Genomic DNA, 25,368 nt, shown 5'->3' on the forward strand with positions numbered 1-25,368 from the left:
GGTGCTGGGAGCAGGGTGCTGCTTTGAAGGCCTGCTTGTGCTACTTCCTGGGTGCTGGGGATGTGCTGCTTTTGGAGAGTGGTTGTGCTGGGTGAGTCCTCAGGGAAATGCCAGGTAGAGCAAACAGCAGGTTAATGGAGAGTGTCAGACCTGGTGTCCACCAGGTGCTGGCTCGGTGGAAGGAGAGCAAACAATGCAAAGAAAGAACAATGCCCACCATTGCCTGTGTCCCCAGAGAGAACTCCAAGAAATCCTCCTGGTGAGTATCTTAAAATCAGTCAATATATCTCTTTCAGGTACGACATGGTGCCTTTCAAACTCTTGTCTGTGCTGTGAGAGTGAGTGAATTTGTGCATGGGGCCCTTAAGCAAGGATTCTGTTTCCCACAGCCCTCAACTCTCTAGGACATAAGCCTTGCTGATTTTCACAACCAGATATTAGGGGGCTCCTCTGCCTCGGGCAGGCTCCTGGGCTGGGAGCTTGATGTGGGTCCCAGATGTCTCACTCTTTGTTGGGGGAGACTACTGAAGTGGTGATATCCCTCCTGGTTACTGGACACTGTACTGCTGCCCCTCTTGAATGTGGCTTTTTCTTGATATCCTCCACTGTAGAGAATCTGTTCTGTGGGTGTTCAGGTTGTTCTCAGAGATAGTTGCTTCTTTCCATATATATTGGGTTGGCCAAAAAGTTCATTTGGTTTTTTCCATATGATGGTGCTAGTAGTGCTTAGTTGTCTTTCACTTCATTCAAAACCATTTTGTTAGATTGTATTGTGACAGCTGTCATATCAGTGTGCATCTGCAAAACCTTATCAAAATTGGTGCATTTTTGTGTGGCCATTTTAATATTGAAAATGGAAGAAGATATGTAACTGTTTTGGCATATTGTGCTTTATTATTTCAAGAGAGGTGAAAATGCAAAAAAGGATTTGTGTAGTGTATGGAGAAGGTGCTGTGATAGATCAAGCAAGCCAAAAGAGGTTTGTGAAATTTCTCAGTACTATTGGTTGCCACTTTGGTCAACTAGTTCTTTGCTGTGGGGCTGTCTTATGCATTGGAAGATGTATAGCAGCACTCCTGGCCTCCAATAGCAGGAGGTAGCCAACATACTCAAAATATCTAAGTCAGTAGTTATTGGTGAAAATGAAAAATGTGTCTTTTGGATCCAAGATGGCGGAGGAGTAAATGAAAGCTACACTAACCTCCTCCCAGGACCAATCTGGAATTACAACTAAATTGTAGAGAAATCATCTTAACTAACCAACTGAATAGTAGCTGGAAAGAAGCCTTACCACCACAGACAGACAGAAAAAAATGCTTCAGCACAATGTGACTGGTAGGAGTGTGGAGGAGATCTGAGAGGGCTGGCTGGGCTCCACGGGCAGCAGGTGGTCTTGGAGGGATATTTCAGCACCCAGGCAGTTGCCCCTGAGAAGTGTGGGGTCCAAACCCTAAGCTGGCTCCCAGCCTACAGCACCAGAGCTGGAAAAGGAACCAGCAGCAAGTGTTCTGACGCCCAGGGAGAGACTGCTAGAGATGCAGAGAGCCTTGTAAAGGGCCAAAGCACAAAATTTTGTTTACAGCCACTTACCCTGGGCTTTGGCAGAGGGAGGGCAGAGTGGACTAGAGAGGCTTGAGGTGAGTCTGGGGTTGGTAGCTCTGGGGAGAGAACTGAGGGAACAGCCACCAGGATCCCTGTGCTGAGTCATTCCCCATACTGCAGGAGCCGTATCTCTCAGGCAGAGCTCTCCTCTCTGAATGGCATCAGCCTGAGGGGAAGCAATAGACCACCAGGGTCCAGGTCTGCAGTCCAGGCTTGTGCCCTGACTGGGAATCAAACTGTTGACCCTTTGGTTCACATGCTGGCGTTCAATCCACCGAGCCACACCAGCCAGGTTGAGCTTTTCTTTTTTTAAGGTTAAGATACTTCATACAAAATACATAGTAATTCTTTTTGTCATGTCTGATGAAGCAAGACAAAGAAGAAACTTTTTTAAAAAAAAAGATTTTATTTATTTTTAGAGAGGGGAAAGGAGGGAGATAGGGAGGGAGAAATGGAGAGAAAAATCAATGTGCAAGAGATATGTTGGTCAGTTGCCTCTAGCACACCCCCCACTGGGGACGTGGCCTGCAACCCAGGCATGTGCCCTGATTGGGAATCGAACCAGTGACCTTTCGGTTTGCAGGCTGGCACTCAATCCACTGAGCCACACCAGCCAGGGTGAAACTTTTCTTCTCATAAATTAGACCAGCTTTTCCCAAACTGATGCCCAAGGGGTTTCGTAAGATGGTAAAACAAATGCCTTAAAACTTTTTTTATAGACAATAGTTTGAGGAATAGTAGATCCTTCTCTTAAGGATTCAGGGTGGTCGTGAGGGGTCCAAACACATTTTTTTAACATGACTTTCTATTTCCAGAAAGTGCTCTGTGGTGGTGTGGGGGAATAGCCTGGGAAATGCTGGAATTCTTAGTGTAAGATAAGTTTGGATAAGTGTATCTGTCTGGATATTTCACTCCTGTGTTCTCTCAGTGTTACATCCCAGTACTCTGATTTCCAGTTATGCTTTGTGACCACGTGGGTAGACAAAATGATGCATAATCTTTAGTTTCTGGTCCACTGATTTTTCAAAGGAGGTACCGAAATCAAGAGCTTCAGATTAGGAGGTGGCTGAGTAGCTAACCTGTAAGACAGCGAACCACCTCAAATAGCTTCATCACCCATAAACAGAGGAACCGCAACTGATGCCTTCAACTGGTTTCTGGGGCTAACATTCTATGACTTCATTTTCAGAAATTAACTTGTGTGGAAAGGCCAACTGCTTACTCCCATGGAAAAGTGACATGATCCAGAATGACTGCACTTCTGGAGCTGCCCTCGACACAAAGGAAGCGGAAATAAAGCCTCCCACGCTTAAATAACATTTATTGTCGCTGCAGAGAAGTCTTCATGAGAACAGTTCTCACACTTATTTAGAGATATATTGGTTGGTTATAGAAGCAAATTTCACTGAGATGTTATATATGAAGTATGCCTGACTATGAATCTTAATTCAGCAATCTAATATTCACAATGTGTAGGCTGCCATTTAGTTATTTACCCAAACATGCCTTAAAAAAAAACGAACCCAAAGGGCCAAGGGCTTGCTAAAAAGGAGAAGCCTAGAAAAGATAAAATTGGTCCTGCAGCAGTTCTGTTGGACTGCAGTCTGTGCGTGCAGGAGCCGTGTTCACGTGGGGAGTGCTGTGCCCAGTGGTTTCTCGGTTTAACGGTGTGAAAGCCCTTGAGGTTTTCTGCGGCTGTCTGGAGGGAGTGGGAAAATCCATTTACTGAATCCAGTCAATGTTCAGGCACCGTGCTATGAATGCAAACATGTCTGAGACTTCTTCTATCACTTTGGCGGTGGGCTTCCCGGCCCCGTGGCCCGCCTTGGTGTCCACGTGGATAAGCAGGGGGTTGGTTTGCTTCCGGCTGCGGCCCACAGTGTACTGAAGGGTGGCAATGAACTTCAGGGAGTGAAGTGGGACCACACGGTCATCATGGTCGGCAGTGAGGAGAAGCATGGATGGGTACTGGATGTCGTCTGCATCTGGTAACTTCACATTATGCAGCGGAGAATATCTGAAAGGCAAGGCACTCTCATGATGCTAAGTATGAAAAGCTGAGTTGTTTTTTCACTAGGATAATCGAGGAGGGCTGCTGGGCACAGTAACCTGTGCGGCTGACCCACCTAGCGTCACTCACAACAAGGACTGCAGCTAACTAGTACATGGGTGACCCCTGCAGACTGCGCTTGTCCGTGGTTTAGAGCGTAACTGGCCAGGCCACAGGAAATTGGGAAGAGCTCTGTCTTTTACTTGGCTCCTACTTGGGAGGACTATGTAAGAAAAGAAACTCACAGGGCTGTTGAAATAACCCCACCTATATGCACACGTACTGTCTTGAGTATTTTCATAGTCTTTAGACTTATTTTTTCACTACTACTAAGTGGACTGATTTTCTTTCTAAAACACTAGTTGTGGATATAATAGGTGCAAGCCTTTCTTATGTTGAAGAATTTGAAATCAGCTTTCTGCCCCTTTAATATCTATAAAACCTTTATTCCAGGCTCCGCTTGGCAGTCTTAGGAAGATCACAGACCCTCCCTGGGCCTACTTGCCAGTCCGTACCCCTGGGGCGGGTGCCGATGTCCTGCTGGCTCCAGCAGGAAGCAGCTGCCTCTGGCCAATGGTAAATGAGTTTGCGGAGGAGCAGAGAAGGCATCTGCTGAAGTACAAGGTAAGTGGCCAGTAATGTTAACAACAAAGGCTTTAGAATAAAAGCATAGTTGAATTCAACAGTGATTGATAGTAGTTAAGTGAGGGAAATCTCTGGACAGTTTGTCTTTACATTTTACTCAATATGGGTGTCATGGTTTTCAAAGGGTTCAGCATTAATGAATATAATCAAATATTTTAGCTGAATTTTATTTTGAAGGGTAGTTAAAAACAGTAAAATTTCTACTCAGTTAACCAAGTCAAGGCTAAACGTTCTGGGGTTTAGTCTCCAATAGATAAGGTGGGGTGGCAATGGCCCGGTCTTCTGACCGCATTTCAGAGTGGTTTTGGACCAGCCCCAGCGCTCCCGATAACAGTTCCGCGGGCAAACAGGTTTGGAAAACTCTGCCTATTACTATAACCCCACCCCGCCCTGCCCCAAGATTCACAACCACTGTGTACATTAAAGACTCAGAAGTTCTGTAGGAAAAAAAATATCTGTTAGGCTTTATTTATCCAGCTTTTTTTTTGGGGGGGGTCCTACTAATATCCCAGGTGGTGCTTCATGGGACATACTCCAAGGGTGGAGGGTTCGAGCAGCTTCTTGTGAGACCCCTTCTGGCTCTAGTGTGTGGGGCTGAGTTCTGCTCATTTTTGGGAGCAGCAGGTAAGAGGAAATGCACGATGGTGAGTGCTCAGTTGGAAAATTAAAGTCCACAGCAGGAATATATAGGGGTAGGCAAAAGTCTGTTTACAGTTGTACTGCAAATAAAACAGTAATTATAAGTAATGCAAGAATAAACTATGTTTCACATACTCACAACTGTAAACCTACCTTTGTCCACCTCGTACATCACAGATATCTTAAGAGAAAAAAAATACTTAGAACTTTTTTCTTTTTTTGCTTTCAAATTAATCTCAGAAGTATCAGGTTCCATCAAATGTTTTATATTCTTTTATATCACCTAACTCAGTATTTTCAGTTGAGTTTAAATGGGACTTATCCCTCCTAAATGGGTGTTTTCTCCAAGTTAATTTGAACAATCGCTTCTTCAGATATTTAGCTTTTACCAGTATGTGTCCATGAGGCTACTTGTGTTTTTAGAAGTAGTAGGTTTACAAAGTGAAATCCTCTTCTTCCTGGCCAAAGAACTGAATTTAGTAGTTTAAAAATATCCAATTCCAAAACTTCAGTCATTTTAGCTGAATTTCTAGTTGGAGAGAGCTAGCCATAAAAAGCACACAAAATGGAAGAAAAGCTCAATACATTCAAATGGGCTGAAAAGACTGTGACAGGGTTTCTTGTGCTATTCCAAGGGCAATCCCTAAATCCTGCTGATAATCCCCCAACGCCTATGTGTGGGAAGCAAAGAGAGCGAAGAGCCAAAAAAGAATGTAGTTTGCAGTCTTGAGAACCTAAATATCTGCTCTTTTCTCATTCCTGCCAAAGTGGCTGAGGGATATGAGAGAGGGAAGCTGTGCAGTATTTGCATAACGTAACATGTAGTTTCAAATACATGTACTTACGCAGACAGCACAAATAAGCTTAACTGTATTTGCACATATTTCCCTTCATTTCCATATTTCTTATTTAAAAAAGGAAATCCCATATACATTGATGTAAGGTATAATGACACCTTTCAAAAAAGTGGTTTTTGATTGATGTACCACAAATTTAGTAATGTTTTAAACACTGATTTCTTTTTTAAGTGTGAAACCAAACATCTTTATTTGCAGTTGTCACTGGGGCCATTTACTGCTGCTTGTTTGTAGGCTGACTCTTCCAGCTGCGTGGCCAGGAGCAAGGCCGTGATGACATCTTGCAGGGCTCAGAAGTGCTTGGGCCACTGGGCCGGGGTAGACTCCGCCTCGTGCACACAGGCCTGCAGGTCGTAGTCTGGCTGCACAGTCATCCCGGAGAGCTCAAGGCAGCCTGGCCCTGCTGTACAATCTCCATGAGCTCCTCCATGGCCCTGTCCTCCAGCCCCTGGATCTGAGTGATGGCTTCTTGAAAGCTGGACATCTGGGCAGACAGTTCCTCTTCTTCCTTTTAGGTAACTTGCCTGTGATCAGGGACCTGTGAGAGCTGGTTTCTGTCTCTTGTTTCCATTTGAGTTGGCTGCTCCCCACTGGGCCCACTGTGGGGGGCTCGGCTCCTTGACCTTGTCTGCACGTCTGATTGTGTTTAAGGTACATTCACAGGCACTTATGCCTGGGGAGATCAGGGCAATCATACAGGTCCTTGAGTTCTCCCAGGTAAAGCAGTCCCGTAGCACGTGTCGGCCTGCTCTCACGGAACAGTGTGAGCCTTGTTCTGTCCCAGGGCCCGGAGGGCTCTGAAGGAGTGAAAGCACTCCTGTTGATTTCTGTGCCTTCCATGTGGGTCTGCTGGTCAGCACTGGAAGTTTCTGCACCCTGTTCATTCCCTATCAGATCCACCAAGGAGAACAGGCCATGCACTCTCCCTTTGGCTTGAAGAAGCATCTGGAAGCAGATGTGGGAGCAGGAAGAGTTGGAGGTGGCGAATGTCTGCCCAGCGGTCCTGCAGGCACTGCCTATGTCGATCACCTTGAGGATGTTGCCAGCACAGTTAACCACGTGCTCCTGCAGCTCCAGCACCTGCACCCGCCGCTTCCCGCCCTCCAGCACACACAGCCTGGCCTTCTTGTTGAGCACAGAGTGTCACGGAGACTTCAGGCCCAGGTTCTGGTAGTGAGGCTGATTCTTCAGGAGGAAGATGTCCTGGCAGGCCATCTCACGGATCCCTCAGGATGCATTCTGGGCTTTCCCAGAGAGGCCCCGGCCCATAGTATGTGTCTTGCCACTTCCTGTCTGGCTATGCAAAACAGGTTGCTTTTCTGCCCTGGAAAATTGTGTGTGCCAGTGGTCTTGCTGTGAGCCAGTTGATGGCTTTATTTGAGGTTGTTTCATCAAATGCAAAGTCAAAGTTGAATGCCTGGTTCTCCAGATACTTTGTCAAGTCCACTTGTAATCTATGCTCATGTACCTTCAAGGACACACTTGCTAGGAACAGAAATCACATCAATTTCTTTTTTTTTTTAATTAAGATTTTACTTATTTTCAGAGCGAGAGAGGAAGGGAGGGAGAGAGGGAGAGAAACACCAATGTACAAGAGAAACATTGATCTATTGATTGCCTCTTGCATTCCCCTAGCCAGGGACCTGCCTGCAAGGACCTGCCAGTGACAGGAAATCAAAAGGGTGACCTTTTGGTTTGCAGGACAATGCCCAACCATCTGAGCCACAGCAGTCAGGGCTCACAATTTCTTTCTTGGCCAATTCTCATTTTTTCCAGTGGGCATTTCGTAACACAAACACATATCCTGTGCTCTTCCACAGAATCAGTCATATATGGTAAGTGGATGACAATCCAAAGTAGCCCAAATTCTTTAATCATCTGGGCAAATTCCAAGTTTGCAAAGCTGTTGTCATACTCCTGAGCTTGCTTTATTCTCATTTCAACAGTCTGGGCCCTCTGCTCATTTCTTCTTCATTTTTCCCATTGCCTTCATTTCTTCCAAAGGGAATTTGCAGGCGCGGGCAGCTCCCCCTCCATGTCATCCAGCTGAGAGGCGATGCTAACCAATGAGAGACTGGACATATGACTGGAGCATCTTTGGAACGAGAATTCTGGACTTATGTGATCTGTGTATCCTTTCCGCCAGGGCAGGATATCTTCCCTCGGGTGTGAGGGAAGAAGCTGTAAGAGTTCTGGGTTGACTGTGGCCGCATCATCAAAACCAACCTCTTTGCCCTCTGTAGCATCTCCTTACACCCATTCCCCCGAAACAGAGGCTTTCTCCAAGTCCACACTTAATTGGCACTGTGACTTAGCCTCACTCCTGATGGTTCTCCTAATGAAAAGGGCATTAGACCTGCCAGAGCTGTGGTAGCTGCTTAACCAAAAAAAGGAGACAGAATTGCAAGCTCCTGAAGAGCAGGCATCTGGTCTGTCCTGTTCCCTGGATCCCTAAACCCTCATTTTTTATGCCACAGTCCTGTGAGTCAGAATCTGGGTTAGTTCAGCATGGTTCTCTGCTCTAGACCTCTCCAGACTGAAGTCAAGGTGTCAGCTAGCTGGGTTCTGATTGGGAAATTCTGGGGAAAAAATATATTTCTGGACTCATTTAGGTTGTTGGCAGAATCCAGTTCCATGAGGCTAAAGCACTGAGGTCCCCATTTCTTGATGGCCGTAGTTCTCAGGTCCTAGAGGCCCCCTTCTTTCATGTTCAAAGCCAGCACTGGTGGGTCAAGTTCTTCTCATGCTTCCAATCTCTGTGACCTCCCTTTCTACTGTACCCCTGACTCCAGCTGGAGGAAGTGCTCTGCCTTTACAGGCCCACTTGGATAATCCAGGGTACTTTCCTTATTTCAATGTCAGATGATTACTAACCTTAGTTTAATCTGCAAAGTCCCTCACAGCAGTACCTGAGACTGGTGTTTAAGAGAAGGGGGGGACAGGAGGACATTTAGAATTCTTTCGCATCTCTGTAGTTTGTTTTTCTTAAAGACAAGACCAAGACAAGGAAGACAGACAGGTATTCCCATCACTTCCCCTACTTTTGCAGTAAATTATATGCAAGGAAGAGACATGGAGCAGAGCAAGGAGTCAAACACCAGAATTCTGAATAATCAGTCAAAAGGATATCAAATTGTCAGCAACATATACGTCAATATGAATTAAAACTTACTTGATAAGCCATTCAAAGTGGTGTTCGCTGTCTGAGCACCCATAGTCGGTGGTCCAGGCATGACCAATGGTGTATTTATGGAACTTCAGCATGTCCATTACTCCAACTTGGGCAATAACGCAACCAAAGAGGTCAGGACGCTGATTCGCACAAGCAGCTAAAAACCAAGATAGAAAGAAAAGGAAGGCAGTTTATGGTAAAATACCTAAATAAACCAAACCAAACAATACTTGGATGCTTTCAGAACCTTGGTTGCCTTTTTTCTTAGAGCAGAGGAATAAACCATCATAAATCACCTGTCTAATGGTCCACAAGTTTTCCCCCTCTTCTTCCAATATATCTGAGGGTGGAGTATTCTCATCAGTAACAGAGATTTACTCCCCAAAATGAATCTCAGTGGGGAGAGGGCTATTGGAAAAACTCAAGGACTTTCAAAAAAGCCTGTGTTTCCTCCTCCCCCATTACTACTTGCTTTCACAGGTGATGCAGAAGGCTAAGAAACCTGTTTGGGACCTCAAAACAAGCCTGTGATATTGTGATATAATAATATATATTTTGGTCTTTGTTCCTGGTACAGAACTCCAGAGCATCTCTTACAATTCATAACTAGCTCCTTTCAACCATACCTGAGTTTATGCTATCGAGGTGACTCTTGGTGGGCCCCTAGACAGCTTCAGATCAGGGCCAGTTGCCAGAGGAACCAACCATGTGATTAGAGCTTTGGAACTGTCAGGCCACCCCCACCCCACCGACTTCTGGGGAGGCAGAGGGGCCAGCAGTGGTGTCCAACCTTTTGGTATCTCTGGGCCACACTGGAAGATGAAGGGTTGTCTTGGGCCACACATTAAATACACAAATACTAATGAAAACTGATGAGCAAAAAAAGGTTTTAAGTAAATTTATGATTTTGTGTTGGGCCACATGCAACCACCCCTGGCAGAGCTTGAAGCAATCACTAATGGCTAATGATTTAATCAATTGTGTGTACATATGTGTACACATAGAACCTCTGTAAAACTCCCTAAACAATGGAGTTCGGACAGCTTCCAGGTTGGTGAACATATTCAGGTGCCAGAAGGGCAGTGTGCCCAGAGGGCATGGGAAGTTGACACCTATCCATCCCCCATACCTTACCCTATCTCTGTGTCTCTTCCATCTGTTCCTGGGTTGTATCCTTTATAACAAACTGGTAAATGCAAGAAAAGACTGTTTGTAAGAGTTGTTTTGGCAAATAATTGAACCTGAGAAGGGGGTCCTTGGAACCCCCGTGTACAGCCAATCAACAAGAAGTATGGGAGGCCCAGGACATGTGATTGGCATCTGAAGTGAAGCAGTCTTGTGGGTCTGAGCCCTTCCTCTGTGGGGTCTGTACTAACTCTGAGTAGCAGCAGAACTGAAGGTGGTGTCTACAGAGTTGTTGGTTGGTGTGATGAGGTGTTTTGAGTAGAAGTAGTTCAATTGGTTCAAAGCAGAATAGGGCCTCAAACTCAGCTCAGGGCTCTAACCAGTACTGGCATGCCTTCTTGTCCTGTTTTAAAAATGTTCTTCTCCGTATACTAAAGTTACTTAAATGGTTATTTTTTCTTGATAATTTACCAAATATTTATTGAACATCTGCCATATGTCTGGCACCAGGCCTGGGGACAGGGCAGTGAATACCTCAGTGGGGAAGATAAAGAAGCGAATAGGCCATGACAGCACTGAGAATCCAGGTGCTATGAAAGTGGGACCTAGGGCTGCCTAACCAGGTGTAAGGCAGTTAGGGAAGAAGTCACATTGTGTCGAGGCATCTGGCCTTTTCCTGCCTCTGGCAAAAAACACAGCTCCCAGCCCAATTCTGACTTCAGAGCTCACTCATAATACTGAATCCTGAGTCCTGCCCTGGGACACCCCCATTCTCTCACTCAGAGGCAGGAAGCACAGGAATCTGTCCTTTGAAGACACACTCAGAAGCCTGATGGGGGCGCTCCATCTCTGCAGGTTCCTTAAGGGACCAGGTTTGTCAATAGACACAGACCAATCCTGAATATGAAATTCTGAAAATACGAAGGAGTCATTGGATGAACCAGTAAATTATAAAACAGTCTCCCACTACTGACATCAGATGGTATTTTTAATATTGCCTCCTATCTTAAGATTTGCTTTTAGTTCTTTTTCATTTATACTTCATATGTAAACCATATGTAAATTCAGTGGTCTCCAATTGAAAATCTACCTGGAATCTGACCACTTCTCACTGCTTCTGTCACTACACCCCTGTCCAGGCCACTAGTGTCACTCGCCAGACAGAAGTCTCCTACCTGGCCTGCTTTTTTGCCCTTGACTTTCCCTCCATCTACACTATCACCATAATAGGATTAATCCATGATCCTGTGGAAAAACAAGTCAAATTATGGTACTTCTCCTCTAAAAACTCCCCCAAAGGCTTCTCATTTCCCAGGAATCTGGGTCCCTCAGTCTGGCTCTGCGGTCCTGCCTGGTTCAGCCCCTGCCCCCTTACTCTCCCTCGCTCACTGTACCCGGCCGTGGGCGGGAGCCGCCTCACCGCTGCTCACCCTCCTCACCGCTGCTCACCCTCGGAGCGCGTGCTGGCCTCAGGGCCTCTGCGGGCTGAATGCCTGCTCAGGCTAGACTGAAAGCTCTGGAAGGCAGAGGGGCTTCTGTGTTGTCCATAAAAATTTTATCAACATAGTTTCTAAATTTAAAGCAAATTATTTTGGGCGTATATATTTTACCTCCAAAGGAAAATGTTCTATATTCTATTGGGTAGATAAAGAGTAAGAATGGGAATTCAGGCTCTGGCATGACCCAGTGTCTCTCCAAGGCACGGACACTGTGTGTGCTGCCACCTGACCGCCCTCCTCCAAAACCATAAACTGAAAACCCTGACAACTGTCACGTGTGTTTTAAGCTGAGCTTATATATGCTATTCTACACAGGTACGATGGCTCCCCATGTCCTAATGACACTAGATGTAAGACCCAGCAAGCAAAATTCAGGTCTACCATAAATGTTCATTACAACGTTCAGTGCTATTGAGAGAGAAAATGAAAACTAAAATTTCATTAACTACCAAAAAAGTAGGTACTTAGAGGCAGAGCCACAGAGAGGTTGAAAGAGCAGAATCTAAAACCACGGTGCTCGGCCCCAGGCCCAGCACCACCACTTCCAACTGCGGCACACGGGGCAAGCTGCTCGGCCTCTCAGTGCCCCAGTGTGTCCTCCTCCCTAAGAGTGGACATCACCAGTCCCCATCTCCCAGGCTGCGTGCACATCAGAGCGCAGGCTGGGCCCGGCACCCCAGGCGCTCATTACTTTGGGAACTATTTCTGTGAACTAGTTCATTACTATCATGCTGTGGATCCATTTTTATATGTACCTCATTTTCCTGATGTCATCCCTCTCTCTCCCCCACAGCATTTAGCATCACCGGGGATAGTTATTCAACCAATGTTTAGTGATCATCACATCTTACAAGTTCTGAGTAACACAATCAGGGGGCTTATCAGGCTCAGTACTGTGCTGCCTGAACCCTTGAAACCTGTGGCTCCAGTGTGTGGGTACACGGCCCCCCCCCTCCCCAGCTTGGGAGAGACCTGCAATCCAGCCTGGAAGAGCCCAGAGCAGGGAGGCCAGACAGCTTTCCAGGCGATCACGAGTCAAGTCTGAGGATGGGGCTCAGCGGGGTCTTTAGGCCCAAATAAAAACGGGTTTTGCTCTCACTATACCACTGCTTCCATCCATGAGACAAATGACAGTGTACCTGAAAACTCCGAATGCTAATTAGTAACTACAGTGAATAAACTTCAGTTCTTACCCACTAAGAGGCCTCCATTTGAACCCCCATTTATAGTCAGCCTCTTGGGAGACGTGTAGCCTTCCTTGATAAGATACTCCGCAGCCCGCTGGAAGTCATCGAAGCAGTTCTGTTTGTTGGCCAAGATACCACCTACGACGTACCAAAGTGAAGATGGTTAATCAACCACCGAAACGTTAGAAACGCAACAGTTTAACCTGAAGGGAATGCAATTGATGTGGGGCAAAGTTTCAACTACTGCTCATTTGATTTAAACACAATGGGCTAACACTACACTTAGAGAAATGGCTCTTATTTTGTTATGCATCGTGAAAATCTATAATCAATTCCACAGTTGCTAATCCATCTGGATTTGTATTTTTTTCTAATAACTCCTAGGACTTAAAAGGCAAATGTGCCACAGGGAAAATAGAGATGATCTGTTATGTCAGTGAGAATGAAAAGAACTTGTACTTTGGAGAAGCTGAACTTGAACCTGAAACAAGACCTGGAGCAGTGCTCAAATCCCCTTTGAGTCCCACCAGAACATGACTATGGGCTGATGGGCCCCTGGGCTCTCCGGCCTTCCCCACCTGGCCCCCCTGCCCTGGGAAGATGAAAGGGCTTTGCAGAAGCGTGCTTCTCATCCCTCTTTGTGGGAGTCTGAAATGAGTAAGTGAGGAATAAGTTCTCCAATTTTGTTGTAAATAAGAATTAGGTGGAGAGGTTTCTCAAGTCTTGAATAAAAAGGGTCTCAAACATGTACCCAGGGAATCTGGGCTTTCTCCTCTAGAAGTCATTCCAAAGTACAAAACCTCACAGGGTGATTACTTAAAGAGAGGAACATCTGTAAGTTTCTGGAATATCTAAAAGTAAAAGCCAAATGGCCCAGGGCAAGACCTCAAAGGGACAGATGCCTAACATAACTGCCTGTGAAGTGAAGAAAAGGCAGACAGACCTAATTAGATTTTTGAGATTAAACACATCTGCAGAAATTCAATTAAAGATGAAGCAGTGTTAATGAAGAAACTTTTTCATATCAAAACAAATGTTATTAAGATTTTAATAAGAAATTATTGGTGAATTAGAACAGCTAGGATTACTTAGTTTGCAGGAACAATATTATTTTGGGTATATGACTATATTTTTTAAAGAGCATTCGCAGAATGGAATTTAGCTTTATCAATGTTCAGTACACTGGGCTCTAACTGGAAAAGATCCGTTTCTGGTTATTTCATTGCCTTAATTCGGAGAAAGTTTATGAATCAGTCTAAATAGGGTCTGCTTTTAGCCTCAGTCAAGCTCCCCAAGGCATTTGGGTGGTAACTGGTTCTAACTTCCAGAGATGAGAAAGAAAGTGTTGGCCAGGACCAGGGGCACTCTGCCCTGTCAGAGCACAGCGGGCCCCTGGTGACCAGGGGGTCTTAGAAGAATCCAGGCTCTTTGAGGAGAAGACCACAGGGGTCTGTGCAGGTGGCCGCATGTTTGGGCACACCACACACATTCCGGCCAGGACACCAGGCGAGTTAAGGGGTCTGGACTTAGCATGTGGATTTGGTATGTAAATCAAACATACAGTACACAGAGATTCTATTCTGTTTATTCTCTTTTTATCAGTCATCTCTTAATACCACAATTTCACTGTATGATTTTAGTGCAACTAAATTCTAGCATCAGGTCAGAGTTAAAATTATACAGTGAATCCTATGCTGTTTCAAATACACTGACAACTGATAAAGCCTTTGGGGATGACTGGGCAGGAGTCGCCCTCAGACGGCAGGCAGGCCCAGAGCCCAAGTGTCGATTAGCAGCTCCTGCTAAGATGCTCAAATAGTTTGTCTCCCGTCAGCCCTTGGGATGCCTGCTGAATGGCCAGCAGTCAGGCCTAGGCCTTTCCTACATCTTGTCATCTAACAGGTACTTATGAAAAATCTCTTTACAGATCTGCCATCCTCTCTGCTGATTTGATTTGATGCAGAAAACCAGAGCCATTGGCCTCAGGGTCGGGAAGGTAGAGAAGAACAAGTGGATGAAGGGTGGTCTCTGGTATTTCTCCTGTGGTGCAGCTGACCAACCCCAAGCTCGAGTGGCTACCTTTGTCCCAGCTGGCATTCTTCTAAGTGATGGCTGACGAAGAGAGGGGAAGGAGCACGGAGCTGGTGGGTGTGAAGGTGCCAAAATCCCCTCCACGGGACACGGGAATAAGGCAAGTGGAAATCATCTTCTTCAGGCTACTGGTGACTCTGTGAATTCCAGATACACAAAAGCCAGGGAGAGGGGGTGTGCTCCATGTACAGAGAAAAGGAAGAGGTAGGACTTTAAAAATAAAAATTATTATTCTTTAAAAAAGTTGTGACAATCTGGAAATGAAGCTGAGCACAGAAGCAACAGCCTCAACGAACTAGAAGGCATGCTTCAGGAGGCCGGAGATGCAGAGGGACCCATTCAAACCCCGGAAGAACAGTGACACAGGTGTGTGTCTAAAACCTGCGGGTGACAGTCACAGCAGCACTGCCAGGAGCACGCCATTTCTCAGTGCTGGTGGGGAAATGGAGAAAACCAGCAAGAGGATGGCCACACTGAGAGCAGGAAAGCTCTGTTCTGGGTTGCTCTTTTCTTGTGAAAGAAAACGACCTGTTTTGAACACTGTTTTGAGATAGTCAAATAACGCTGAACAGTAAAGGCCAGGCTAACGGGAGACAGAGCAAACACCCGAAAGGGCTGCCGCGACTTGCTTCTGACAGTGACAGACAAAAGTCTGCTCGACGCACTGCCAGCAACGCAAACAATTGTGATTATGGTCTTTAGTGAATGCTGCCGAAAAGTAGGTATTTCAGTAAGCAGAATACAAAGGAAAATAAAACGTGAAGAAGAGGCTATGGGGAGAATAAATGGAGATGGAAGGAGACTTGACTTGGGGAGGTAAACATATAATACTACGTACAGGTGGTGCGTTGTATGGTATTATTAACCAATGTTACCCCAATAATTCAATAAAAAAGTGAAAAAGTAGATGCAGTTGTTTTTAAAGGGGGAGTGGTACCTGCAATGTGTTTGAAAATATCCTTATTTTTCATTTCTTTAGTCAAAATGCTTTTTCCGCCCACAGTCCCCTCAGCTCATTCACACCTGGCTTTGACTATGCCATCCTTGTTCCCAAAGAGAAAGCACCTCACCTTTATGCCACGTCTCTCCGTATTCACCGCCTCCTCTGATGTTGGCCACGGCAAGGACACCACCCATATGTCTCACAAAGATCAGCCTGGACACGCTGAGAAACAGTAGAAATAGTTAACCTTCCATGAGCCGCCTAGTAAGGACCATGGTGTTTCCCTGCACCCCCCCCCCAAAAAGCAAGTATCCCTGAAAACACTCCATGTGCAATGTCATTTAAATTGGAGACCAATATTTTTGTATTACTTGATTAAAGTAAAAGCATATAACTTCTAATTAATGTTTAACTGCAAAGCTCACACATGTTCACGAGTATTCAGCATACCTCATTTTACCATATTGGCAAATATTTCACTATAGAAAGTGGAAATACCAAATTCATAATGAAAACAGAGAAAAAAAAAGAGGTCCTCATTTCCTACTGAATCTATCTTCTAACAGGTATCTTGGCAAACCAAATACTGCCAGCCATGTATTCGCACCCGGGCCTGGTGTGAATGGTGCCAGGCTCATGGGAACACCCAGTAATGGCCCCTGCTTTGCTCCCAGTATCTCTCTCCATATTGCTCAAATTGAAAACAGGAACTCTTTCTGAAACATGGACTTTAAGCAGTTTTATAGAAACTTAGATGTTAAACTAGAGAACACACATTGAGAGAGGTGGAGGAGGTGGAGGAGGTGGAGGAGGTGGAGGAGGTGGAGGAGGTGGAGGAGGTGGAGGAGGTGGAGGAGGTGGAGGACACAGACCAGGAAATAAGAATGGAGAGCTCATGGCTGGAGGATGTTTCCCAGGAATAAACAGAAGAAACTAGAGCACAAAGCGTCTAGGGAAACAGAGTTAAGTCCTTTGGAAAATTTGGAGTTTATGTTTTTCTCCTCCTCTTTCCACTCTGAACCTAAAAATGCTGAGTGACATTTATTTTTCTAGCTGCTGTTATTTAAATTTAAATTGTCTTTGAGAACTATTTCTGAGAAATGTTATCATTCTTCTTTCCGTAACTGGGGAAACCATGGGCTTTTGCAACCTGGGAGGGAGGCTCTAGCTGGTGTGAGTGCTAATTTCCTGGATCTCGAGGATGAGGAGAAAAGGAGAGCTGAGGTAGGCGGAGAGACTGGCCAAATGGACTTTCAATTGTTTGGTCTTTTCTTCGACATTGTTCATGCACCTGTGATGGCCTCTACTGAAACTATCAGCACAGCCACTGGGTTCTGGGATCAAAATGGGAAAGGGCCTTCCTTACTCATCTCCCAATTCCCAACAGAGCAGGCTTAATAAATGCTTGTTGCACAAATGAAGACAAGTGGGGGTGGGGCTCAAGGTGCAAGCCTCCAACTTGTTCATTGGATGAGGCACGTGTTCACCGGCCTACACTCAGGCATCACTGTGACTTGAAGCTGAAGCTTGAATTTCATCACTTTGAGAAGAGGGGCAAACAATGACACACTGTATTTTTTGTTGTAGGGATTAGGTGAATCTAATGAACCAACAGCTATTGCCTTGCATTCTTAAACTAATAGTCACAGAGAATAAATACGGCTTCCGGTTTTACCACACAGACGTGGATGCTAACGAATCTCATCGCCCGAGAAATTCTGGGAAGAGACAGGAAGCTCATCTGTGGGCTCAGGCTTTGCCTAGGGTGGTGCTTGGTGCAGAGGCAGCATTCTAGAATGTAGAAAGGCGATGTCACTGCACAGCGAATGAGGAGCAACCACTGGCGCACTCCTATGACGATGCTCACAGAGCTTCTGAAAATGCTGCTCTACATTATCTTTCTCACCTTCATCAGCTCCTCATTGAGAAATGGACAAAAATCAAACTCTTTAGCCAGATGTTCAAGACAGTTCACAATGTGGCTCCAACCACTTGAGGGCAGGGATCATGTTTCTTACTTCATCAAATCCTAAATAATTAGCAGAATGCTCTACTGATAGCACGTACTCAAAACAAAGTAACACTTTATTATATTTAAATTTGGGACAGCTGATGGAATCTACCTGAAGTTATGTCCTCATGGACATCAGCCCATGAATTTCCTTCCAAATAAGAAAGATGAATCTGTGAAGCAGATTCCATGGGAGGCACTATTTAGAAGTTGGCTTAAAACTGACATTGCTGGTAGGAAATTCCTTGCTTTTATTAAAAATGCTCAAAGCAAATTCCACTTTATACTATGGATGGGATATTAAAATCAAATTGGCAAATAACTGCCAGGAGAAATTTATATAAACAGTAGCAAATGTATAGATTTTTCTTCCTGAACATAAGTTATCAGGAAATAATCATAGAAACAGTGTAAACAGTTTAAAATGAAGTAATAGTGTACAAAGAAAATATATTTATGGCTGAATGTTAAGACAGTCTATTTTAAGACTTGTGTTGCTGAAACAACATAATCATAAGCTGGAAAAAGCTTTCCTTCTGAAGAGAGTCTGGGCCAGTGGGGTGGTAGGAAATGCCCAACACTGAAGGTAAGAGCTCCCTTTGTTCAAAAGTCAATTGATACCAACCTTCTGTAGCCTGGCAGCTAGCTACGGCTTCAGTATCTAGGTCTCACACAACCTATTCTACTGAAGACACAAGATTACCTTGTCACGATCCTGAAATCCCCGACCCAAAACGCATGTGGTAACACATAACCCTGCCTCTTTGTGAAAAGGACAAGCAAGAAATATATGATTAAATATATTAGAAAAACATGATGTAATAGACTATGCTCTGGTTCCTTCCACTGGATGGAGGGGATCGACTACATGCTGAAGTGCCAAGAGTGTTCCATGCTTACCTGTAGTTGGGTGTGATGGATATGTTGAAGCCACCGTAGCCATATAAGAAAGCAGGATGAGAGCCATCCATTTTTATGCCCTTTTTATGCACGATAAACATTGGGATCTTTGTGCCATCCTTGCTAGGGTAGAAAATCTAGAACAAAAGAGAAGAGTTAGTGAACACCTGTATGGTGTTACATGGGAAGCGTACACAGGTAGTAATGTTCTCTTCAAGATGCAGAGCAGCACAGTGGAAATCCTGGACCACTGAGGGTGTCTGATGTGGGAGCATCTTTCAGCTTTTATGGAGAGCGTGGAGTGGTGCAAAGCACGTGAGGCTGAACATAGGGAGACCTGAGTTTGAATTCTTACTCCACAGCTGTCTAGCTAGGTGACCTTGGGCGTATTGTTTATTCTCCCTTGGCCTCAGTTCTTTATCCCTAAAATGCAACCCTCACAAGGCACACAAAACACGTTTGTTTTTCGCTCCCAGCACTGGAAAAAGTCAGGTTTGGCCTCCCTGCCAAACAATTCAATACGGGAGATTTCTAAGAAACAAATTTCACATTAAACTTCTTTAAATGTTAAGATACTCAACTTGCCTTCATTTTTCTATGTACAGGTGTTAAATTAATGTTAGCAACAATAAAATGTATATTAGAGAGTAGATGAGAAACCATGTAGAAATCCTATTATTCTAGGTCAAAGACATTTCTCCAGTATTTTTAAGTAAGGCTCATAAAACCTTCCCAAATCTGAGCAACCTCAGGCAAGTTCAGTCAACATTTCTATATTCATTACTTTATGGATAAAAGGAATAAGAGAACGAGGATAAGAAGAGAATATTAAATGCTTTCATAGACTAAGCGAAAAGCCACCAAAAGCTAATAATGGCTTGTCTTGGATAGAAAATCTGTAGATAGCTTTCTCTTTGGCCAAATACAGTTTCTTTCCAACTGACATGCGGAGAGAACTCTGCTCAGCAACATCTTGCTGGCGTTTATGTTGCAGTCAAGGACATAAGCCCTTACACTTAATGTGACTTGCAGCCGTATTTTGTCCAAAGCTTTTCAGGTTAGAAAGATGCTACAAAGTGCTTGGAGGGGCAAGCGGGGAGGCCGTGCGGATTCGGAGAAGGCACAACAGTGTGGCCGCAAGCCTGGCAGTTTGTTGAAACCTGCCAAGAACAGTAGTATAAAAAGCTCTGGTTCTGACCTGGAGAGAAATACTGAGAAATGGATAAATTCGACAGTTTAAGAGGCACAGAGAATACTCTGCTGAGTTCAAAATCATCAGAAGAGCACAGTTTTATTTAAAGTTGATTAAGCAGCAATTAGCAGTCTCTAATAAAGTGTAACTATGTGGGTGGTACGTGTAAATGCTGAGTGCGAGGAACACATTACAACTGACTGGCTGGGGCTAATGAGCTAACATCCGGGGCCTTCAGCTCAGACCTGGAGAGGGTTTGGAGTACTCTACCCAGAGCATCATGATATTCTTCAGTGACTTTATCAATGAAATTGATGACTTGTCCAGCATCCTGCCCTTCCACCATAGGCTTAAATGCCTCAATGTCAAGACCTGTGCTTCCATCCTACCCATTCAAATAAGTGCTGAGCCCGTATGTGCTGGGCTCTGCACTAAGTGCTGGAGACAAAGACAAGCAAGACTTGGATAGTGCCTTCCTTCACGGGACTTACCGTCTGCAGAGTAAACCAACGCGCACTACAAACACCCATGGCCTTGGCTTCACCTTTGCCCTGAGAACTTCAAACTCTTCTGCAAGGAACTTGGACATTCCCCCTGGGATGCCATTTGTTCTTTCACCACCTCCTTCCTTATTCCTGGGGCACCTACCTTTTTCCCCCCCGAACTCTTACTATGACATTCAGTCCCTTGTACCTCGTCTGGCTGTCTGCCTCCCTTGGGTTTTCTTGCCCAGCTTGGAACCCTTGGCCAGCACTTTCAGTGTTACTAATGCCTGAAAACCTCTTAATTCTTACTTAGCCTACTGATTCCTTCTCCTCTGGGCTGCTGGGCACTCAGGAAATGCCAACTTACTTTGTGCTAAATTGATGACACTTGAACTCCTGGGCTTTGAATTTACATCTTATGTCTCCCCTGCACCCCCCAGATGAATTCCTTATGTTTTCCCTTGTTTTGTTTTGGGTTTTTTTTTTGGATTCCTATGTCTTTTTAAAATGTCTTCATGGTACCTTTTTTTGTCCCTAAACCAATTCGAGAGTAGTTCTTTCTGGTGTCTTCCATTTTCTTCCATTCCCCATACCACACATCTGCATCCCCTACACTTTATACCTATCTGGCCACCTACCAGGAGTTCCCACAAAACCACTTTTCTGCCAACTTCACTCAGGCCAGACAAAGAAGGACCACTCGGCCTTGGTTCCATTTCTTACCAACCCCACAACTGCCTCACCCTTCCCATTGCCACAGCTTTCTTTTGTATTCTCGTCCTTTCTGTGGTGTACAAACAGGCTCAAATTTCTCCTGTGCTATTATATAATTCAGGAAAAGAGAGAAAACATTTACGTTTATATAAAGTACACAGTACAAACTGTCAGAAATGACCCATCTTTATTACCAAGCATGCCTTTCCAGAGACGTGACCAGATAGAACATGGTTTTACTCCGGAAGGGTGTTTGGGCACGAGACAGAAGTCACGGGATAGGTGCCCAGCTGTCTTAACATCTGAATACGGTTTCAAATGATGGAATAAAAACACGTGCCTTTAAAGGCAAAAGAGGAGCAAGTAAACATAAATTGAGGGAACACCACTGCTCTTCAAGAGAATGATACCAGTCATGAAAGGTCAGCTGTCTCTACCAAAATGATTACTTTTCTTGAGAGGAATACATTTAGTAACAAATTCAACCTGGTTAAGATACTCAAAGATGTGCAACCATTTAGGCTCCTGAAAACAGTCTTCACCCTCACATTGGATCTAGCTCAGGCTTGCTGCCATCTGAGGCAAATGCCCGGACTCGCAGCATCTCCAGCCATGGGGACGTGCCCAGTTTGCAAAGGTAAGCCGCAAAGGGCACGCCCTTCGGAGGGAAGAATGTCTGGTGACAGCAACTCCTGCCTAATTTTAGAGCCTGACAGGTTCAAAGGAGAATGTTCATAAAAGGGTACTGAGCTTCCCTTTTTATCAGAGTTGACTGGGGCCACTTGTGTGGCCTGTGCTGAGTGTGGCAAATACAGCTGACAAGGAGCAGAGCTGCTCAGAAGTCCTGCAGTCAACATGAGCCAGGAGCAAGACATTCCTTCGCCCGAAGAACTGAGCAGAAGGCCACCTCCGTGCTCCCCTCTTCCTGTAAAACAAGTCGTATGTGGAGAACTTCCTAGGACTCCGAGCAGCACTGCACATTTCTGCACTGTGCTTGGGTTAAAAACAGTAGTCAGGCACCAGAAAGTGATAATCCCATCTATTTTCCAGGCATTTAATTCTGGAGGAGTGGGGAGGAGTTTAAGAGTCACCTTTAGGCAGAAAATGTAAAGGGAAATTTCCATTCCGTTTTGGTTTACTTTTCAAAGGACGGCTAGAGATTTCTGTAACACTGGAGATTTAAAAATTCCTACAGGGCACCTCATGCTGGCATCAAAACAGCAAAGTCGGTCTATTAAAAATCTATTTTAACTTTTGGCACATTTCTTGAGCACTAACAATGTCCTAAGTGCTATGCTGATAGTCCGCGGAAATGCATCAGCTCTCTAAGGCTTGGCCACCTGTTCTTTTGAATAATAAGCCTATTCCCAGTCTCAAACCATGCAGCCGGAAGTGACATAGAAAGTGGAAGGTGCTGGACACTAGAAAGAAGGATGGTGGTAGAGGTACATCTGGATCTTGGGCTATGAGCACTTTGATGAGTTTATTTTAGAGGTATTCAGGTGTTTTAAGGTAGAAAGACATTCAGGGCTATAAAGAGTAAATACGACCTGAGAGGAGAATATAAAAGCTGTCTTCAGTTCTACTGCTCTGATTTCTCTGTGGTCAATGCAAACACTTCATTAGACATTTTCACTCAAGTGAAGGACCTGCTACATGCAGAGGTCCAGGGAGAGCAGCCTGCTTTCTAATGGGTGCTGTACCTGGGGTGTGCTTGCAGAATGTACACATTGCCCTGTGATGAGGCTCACTACAATGGGGTTTAAACTGCACGTGGAATGCACATGCGTTTGTTTTGCTCTTCATGAAAACAGCAGGACAAATCCATCATCAGGGGTTATGAGCTCTGCACTGTTTGCATTCAATACGCACTCGCTGAATGAATAAATGAGCTAGAAAGGCATATGAAACACTATCTTTCTGATATCCAATCCCTAAGCCAGCTTGCCCCAGTTCCTGAGGCTCAATGTCATCTTGGACTCGTCTCATACACCCTCTTCTGCCCGCCTGCCTACATGGTAGCCTTGCACCTAACAGGCCTCCTGCTTCCCAGTCTGGGCACCCGTTACCATATTACTCTCCCTGAGATCTTCCTTTTAATCTAAGCCACTCCCCTATTGAAAACATGCAATACCTCCCCATTCTCTACAAAACCAATTCCACATTTAGACCAGCAATGAAAACTCTCTACTCTCTGCCTCCAACCTTTGTGAATCCCTCTCCAACTGTCCTCCCCACTGACATTTCCGTTTCACACCCCCAGGCCCCTGCTCCCAATGTTGCACGCCTCTGTAGACCAAAGCATGACCACGAAGGAGATAAAATGAACTGGCTTTTAGCCCCTCACTTGTTTGACCCCCCCTCCTACCCAATGCAGGCATCCCCAAAGCTCCATCTCAGACAGGTTCAACCTGCGTGGCTATTTCTGGTGCTAAGAACTTCACCACAGCACGAATGGCTGCCCACTTCACTTTGGAGCCCCTCTAGGTGTTGGAAAGTTCTTCTTCCCTGAAAACATCAAAATAACTGAAAATACAGAAAACGGAAGTTAGCCAAGGCTCTAGAGACAGAACGTAGTGATAATAAATTCCTCTGTTAGCTAACTACCAACTAAAATTTCCATACATTTAAAAGCAAATATTAAAATATCTGCCAGTTAGTTTCTATATTTTTTCTTTTTTAAAAAATATTTATTTATTTTTAGAGAGAGGGGAAGGGAGGAAGAAAGCGAGGGAGAGAAACACCAATGTGTGGTTGCCTCTCATGCACCCCCTACTGGGGACCTGGCCTGCAACCCAGGCATGTGCCCTGACTGGGAATCAAACTGGTGACCCTTTGGTTTGCAGGCTGGCACTCAATCCACTGAGCCACACCAGCCAGGGCAAGTTTCTGTATTTTTCACAATAGAGGTTTCCTTAGTCCTTATTTTGGTCAAAATATGTTATTTATTTTACTTGGTTTAAAAGAGTAGATCTTACCATGGAACAAGCACTATTCTAAGGGCTTTATAAATATTCCCTCACTTTAATGTACATATGAGGTCTGTACTATGAACACCCCCATTTCTTGGAGGGGGTCACTCTGACTCAGACCAGTAATTAGTCCAAGTTACAGATCTCCTAAGTAATGGAGTCAGGATTTGAACCTGAGCTGCCTGACTCCAGACTCCATGCACTGAGTCACCATGGACAAGGGGTCAGCAACCCCGCTGGGCCCTCCTCCAGGGGCCCCTCCTGGACCCTCCGCAGCAGGTTGTGCCCTCATGCTTCTCCCTTCTGGTACCGCGAGTCTATCTACTTCTGTACCTGGAATGGTACCCAAAGATAGTAAGCACCTGGAAACAAGAGCTAGAAAAACGCATGAATTAAAGCTCCAACTGGACCCATTGCTCTATCAAACAGCATAAGAGTACTTTAAATGGCAGTTCACTTGAAAAAAAATCCATACAAACAGAGCAACCTAGAGTCTGGCAACAAGATGCTTATAAGCTGAAGAGTAATAAAGTACAAATTAACTCTAGTTGAGGGACTTAGAAGGCCACATAAGCATGGACAAGGTTATAAATTTCCAACTTATTATTAAAGAAAAGTATGTGACAGCTGACATTTTCCTTACGCACAGCTATTAATCTATTCTAGCCACGCCACGGCAGAGGGCTCCATGGCTCTGCAATTGTTTAGTTATGTAATTCCCTGCCTGAGTCCGTACCTGCATCATAAAACCAGACAAGAACACTTGAAATCCATTCCAAACCCTCATTAACTCAAAACTATAGCAGGCTGCTTATTTATTTTATTGCATTAGAAAAATAAAATCAGTAACCAAAGTGGAGAAAAGGCAAACTGGTCAGATTGTTCAGTAATGGAGCAGAAAAAAAACTGCACAGCTCTAGAAATTGGTGGCTGGTAGTTATGCGCTCTTTCAAAGGAACTAAAGAGAGACAGCTGTTAGTGAGGAGGAGAGAGCGCAGGGTGTGCAATGAAGCAGCTCATGGCGGCAGGGACGAAGGGAACTGCGTACAGCGGAGCATAGCCCTACACTGGGGACAGCAATGACAAAAACCCGGGAACTAGGAAGCTGGCTCGGCTGTCCAGTTATCATTTGCCGTTTGTACAATACAAGGGGAAACTGAGATATAGCAAAACCCTGCGGGAAGCAAATGCACACAGTGTTTTATTGCAGAAAAATGAATAACCAGAATAGTGAAAAGGTGGATTTGGAAGTAAAATTCTCCTGCACAAACACAGGCCAGTTTC

General features: G+C 44.9%; 2 protein-coding genes across 3 annotated transcripts in view; one reads left to right on the forward strand and one right to left on the reverse strand.

The window, feature by feature from the left end:
• Positions 1-14,782, forward strand: part of LOC128779522 (uncharacterized) — a 47,237-nt gene extending 32,455 nt beyond the window's left edge. The window contains exons 3-5 of one of the 2 annotated variants that reach the window (XM_053913871.2): positions 4,106-4,276; positions 6,688-7,063; positions 14,704-14,782. In XM_053913871.2, the coding sequence (XP_053769846.1) occupies positions 4,106-4,276; positions 6,688-7,063; positions 14,704-14,729 (573 nt within the window). In that variant the 3' untranslated portion in view covers positions 14,730-14,782. Of the gene's footprint in view, positions 1-4,105; positions 4,277-6,687; positions 7,064-7,797; positions 8,198-14,703 lie in introns of those variants that run through there. The other variant, XM_053913870.1, reaches the window with a different exon arrangement.
• PREP (prolyl endopeptidase) overlaps positions 2,907-25,368 on the reverse strand; it is a 105,054-nt gene continuing 82,592 nt past the window's right edge. The window contains exons 11-15 of the mRNA XM_024551771.3: positions 18,722-18,858; positions 15,938-16,032; positions 12,783-12,914; positions 8,966-9,122; positions 2,907-3,619 (exon numbers count right to left, since the gene is read on the reverse strand). Of these exons, the coding sequence (XP_024407539.2) occupies positions 3,325-3,619; positions 8,966-9,122; positions 12,783-12,914; positions 15,938-16,032; positions 18,722-18,858 (816 nt within the window). The 3' untranslated portion in view covers positions 2,907-3,324. The remainder of the gene's footprint in view (positions 3,620-8,965; positions 9,123-12,782; positions 12,915-15,937; positions 16,033-18,721; positions 18,859-25,368) is intronic.

The sequence above is a fragment of the Desmodus rotundus genome, chromosome 11 (assembly GCF_022682495.2).
Source record: "Desmodus rotundus isolate HL8 chromosome 11, HLdesRot8A.1, whole genome shotgun sequence".
Taxonomy (NCBI): Eukaryota; Metazoa; Chordata; class Mammalia; order Chiroptera; family Phyllostomidae; genus Desmodus; species Desmodus rotundus.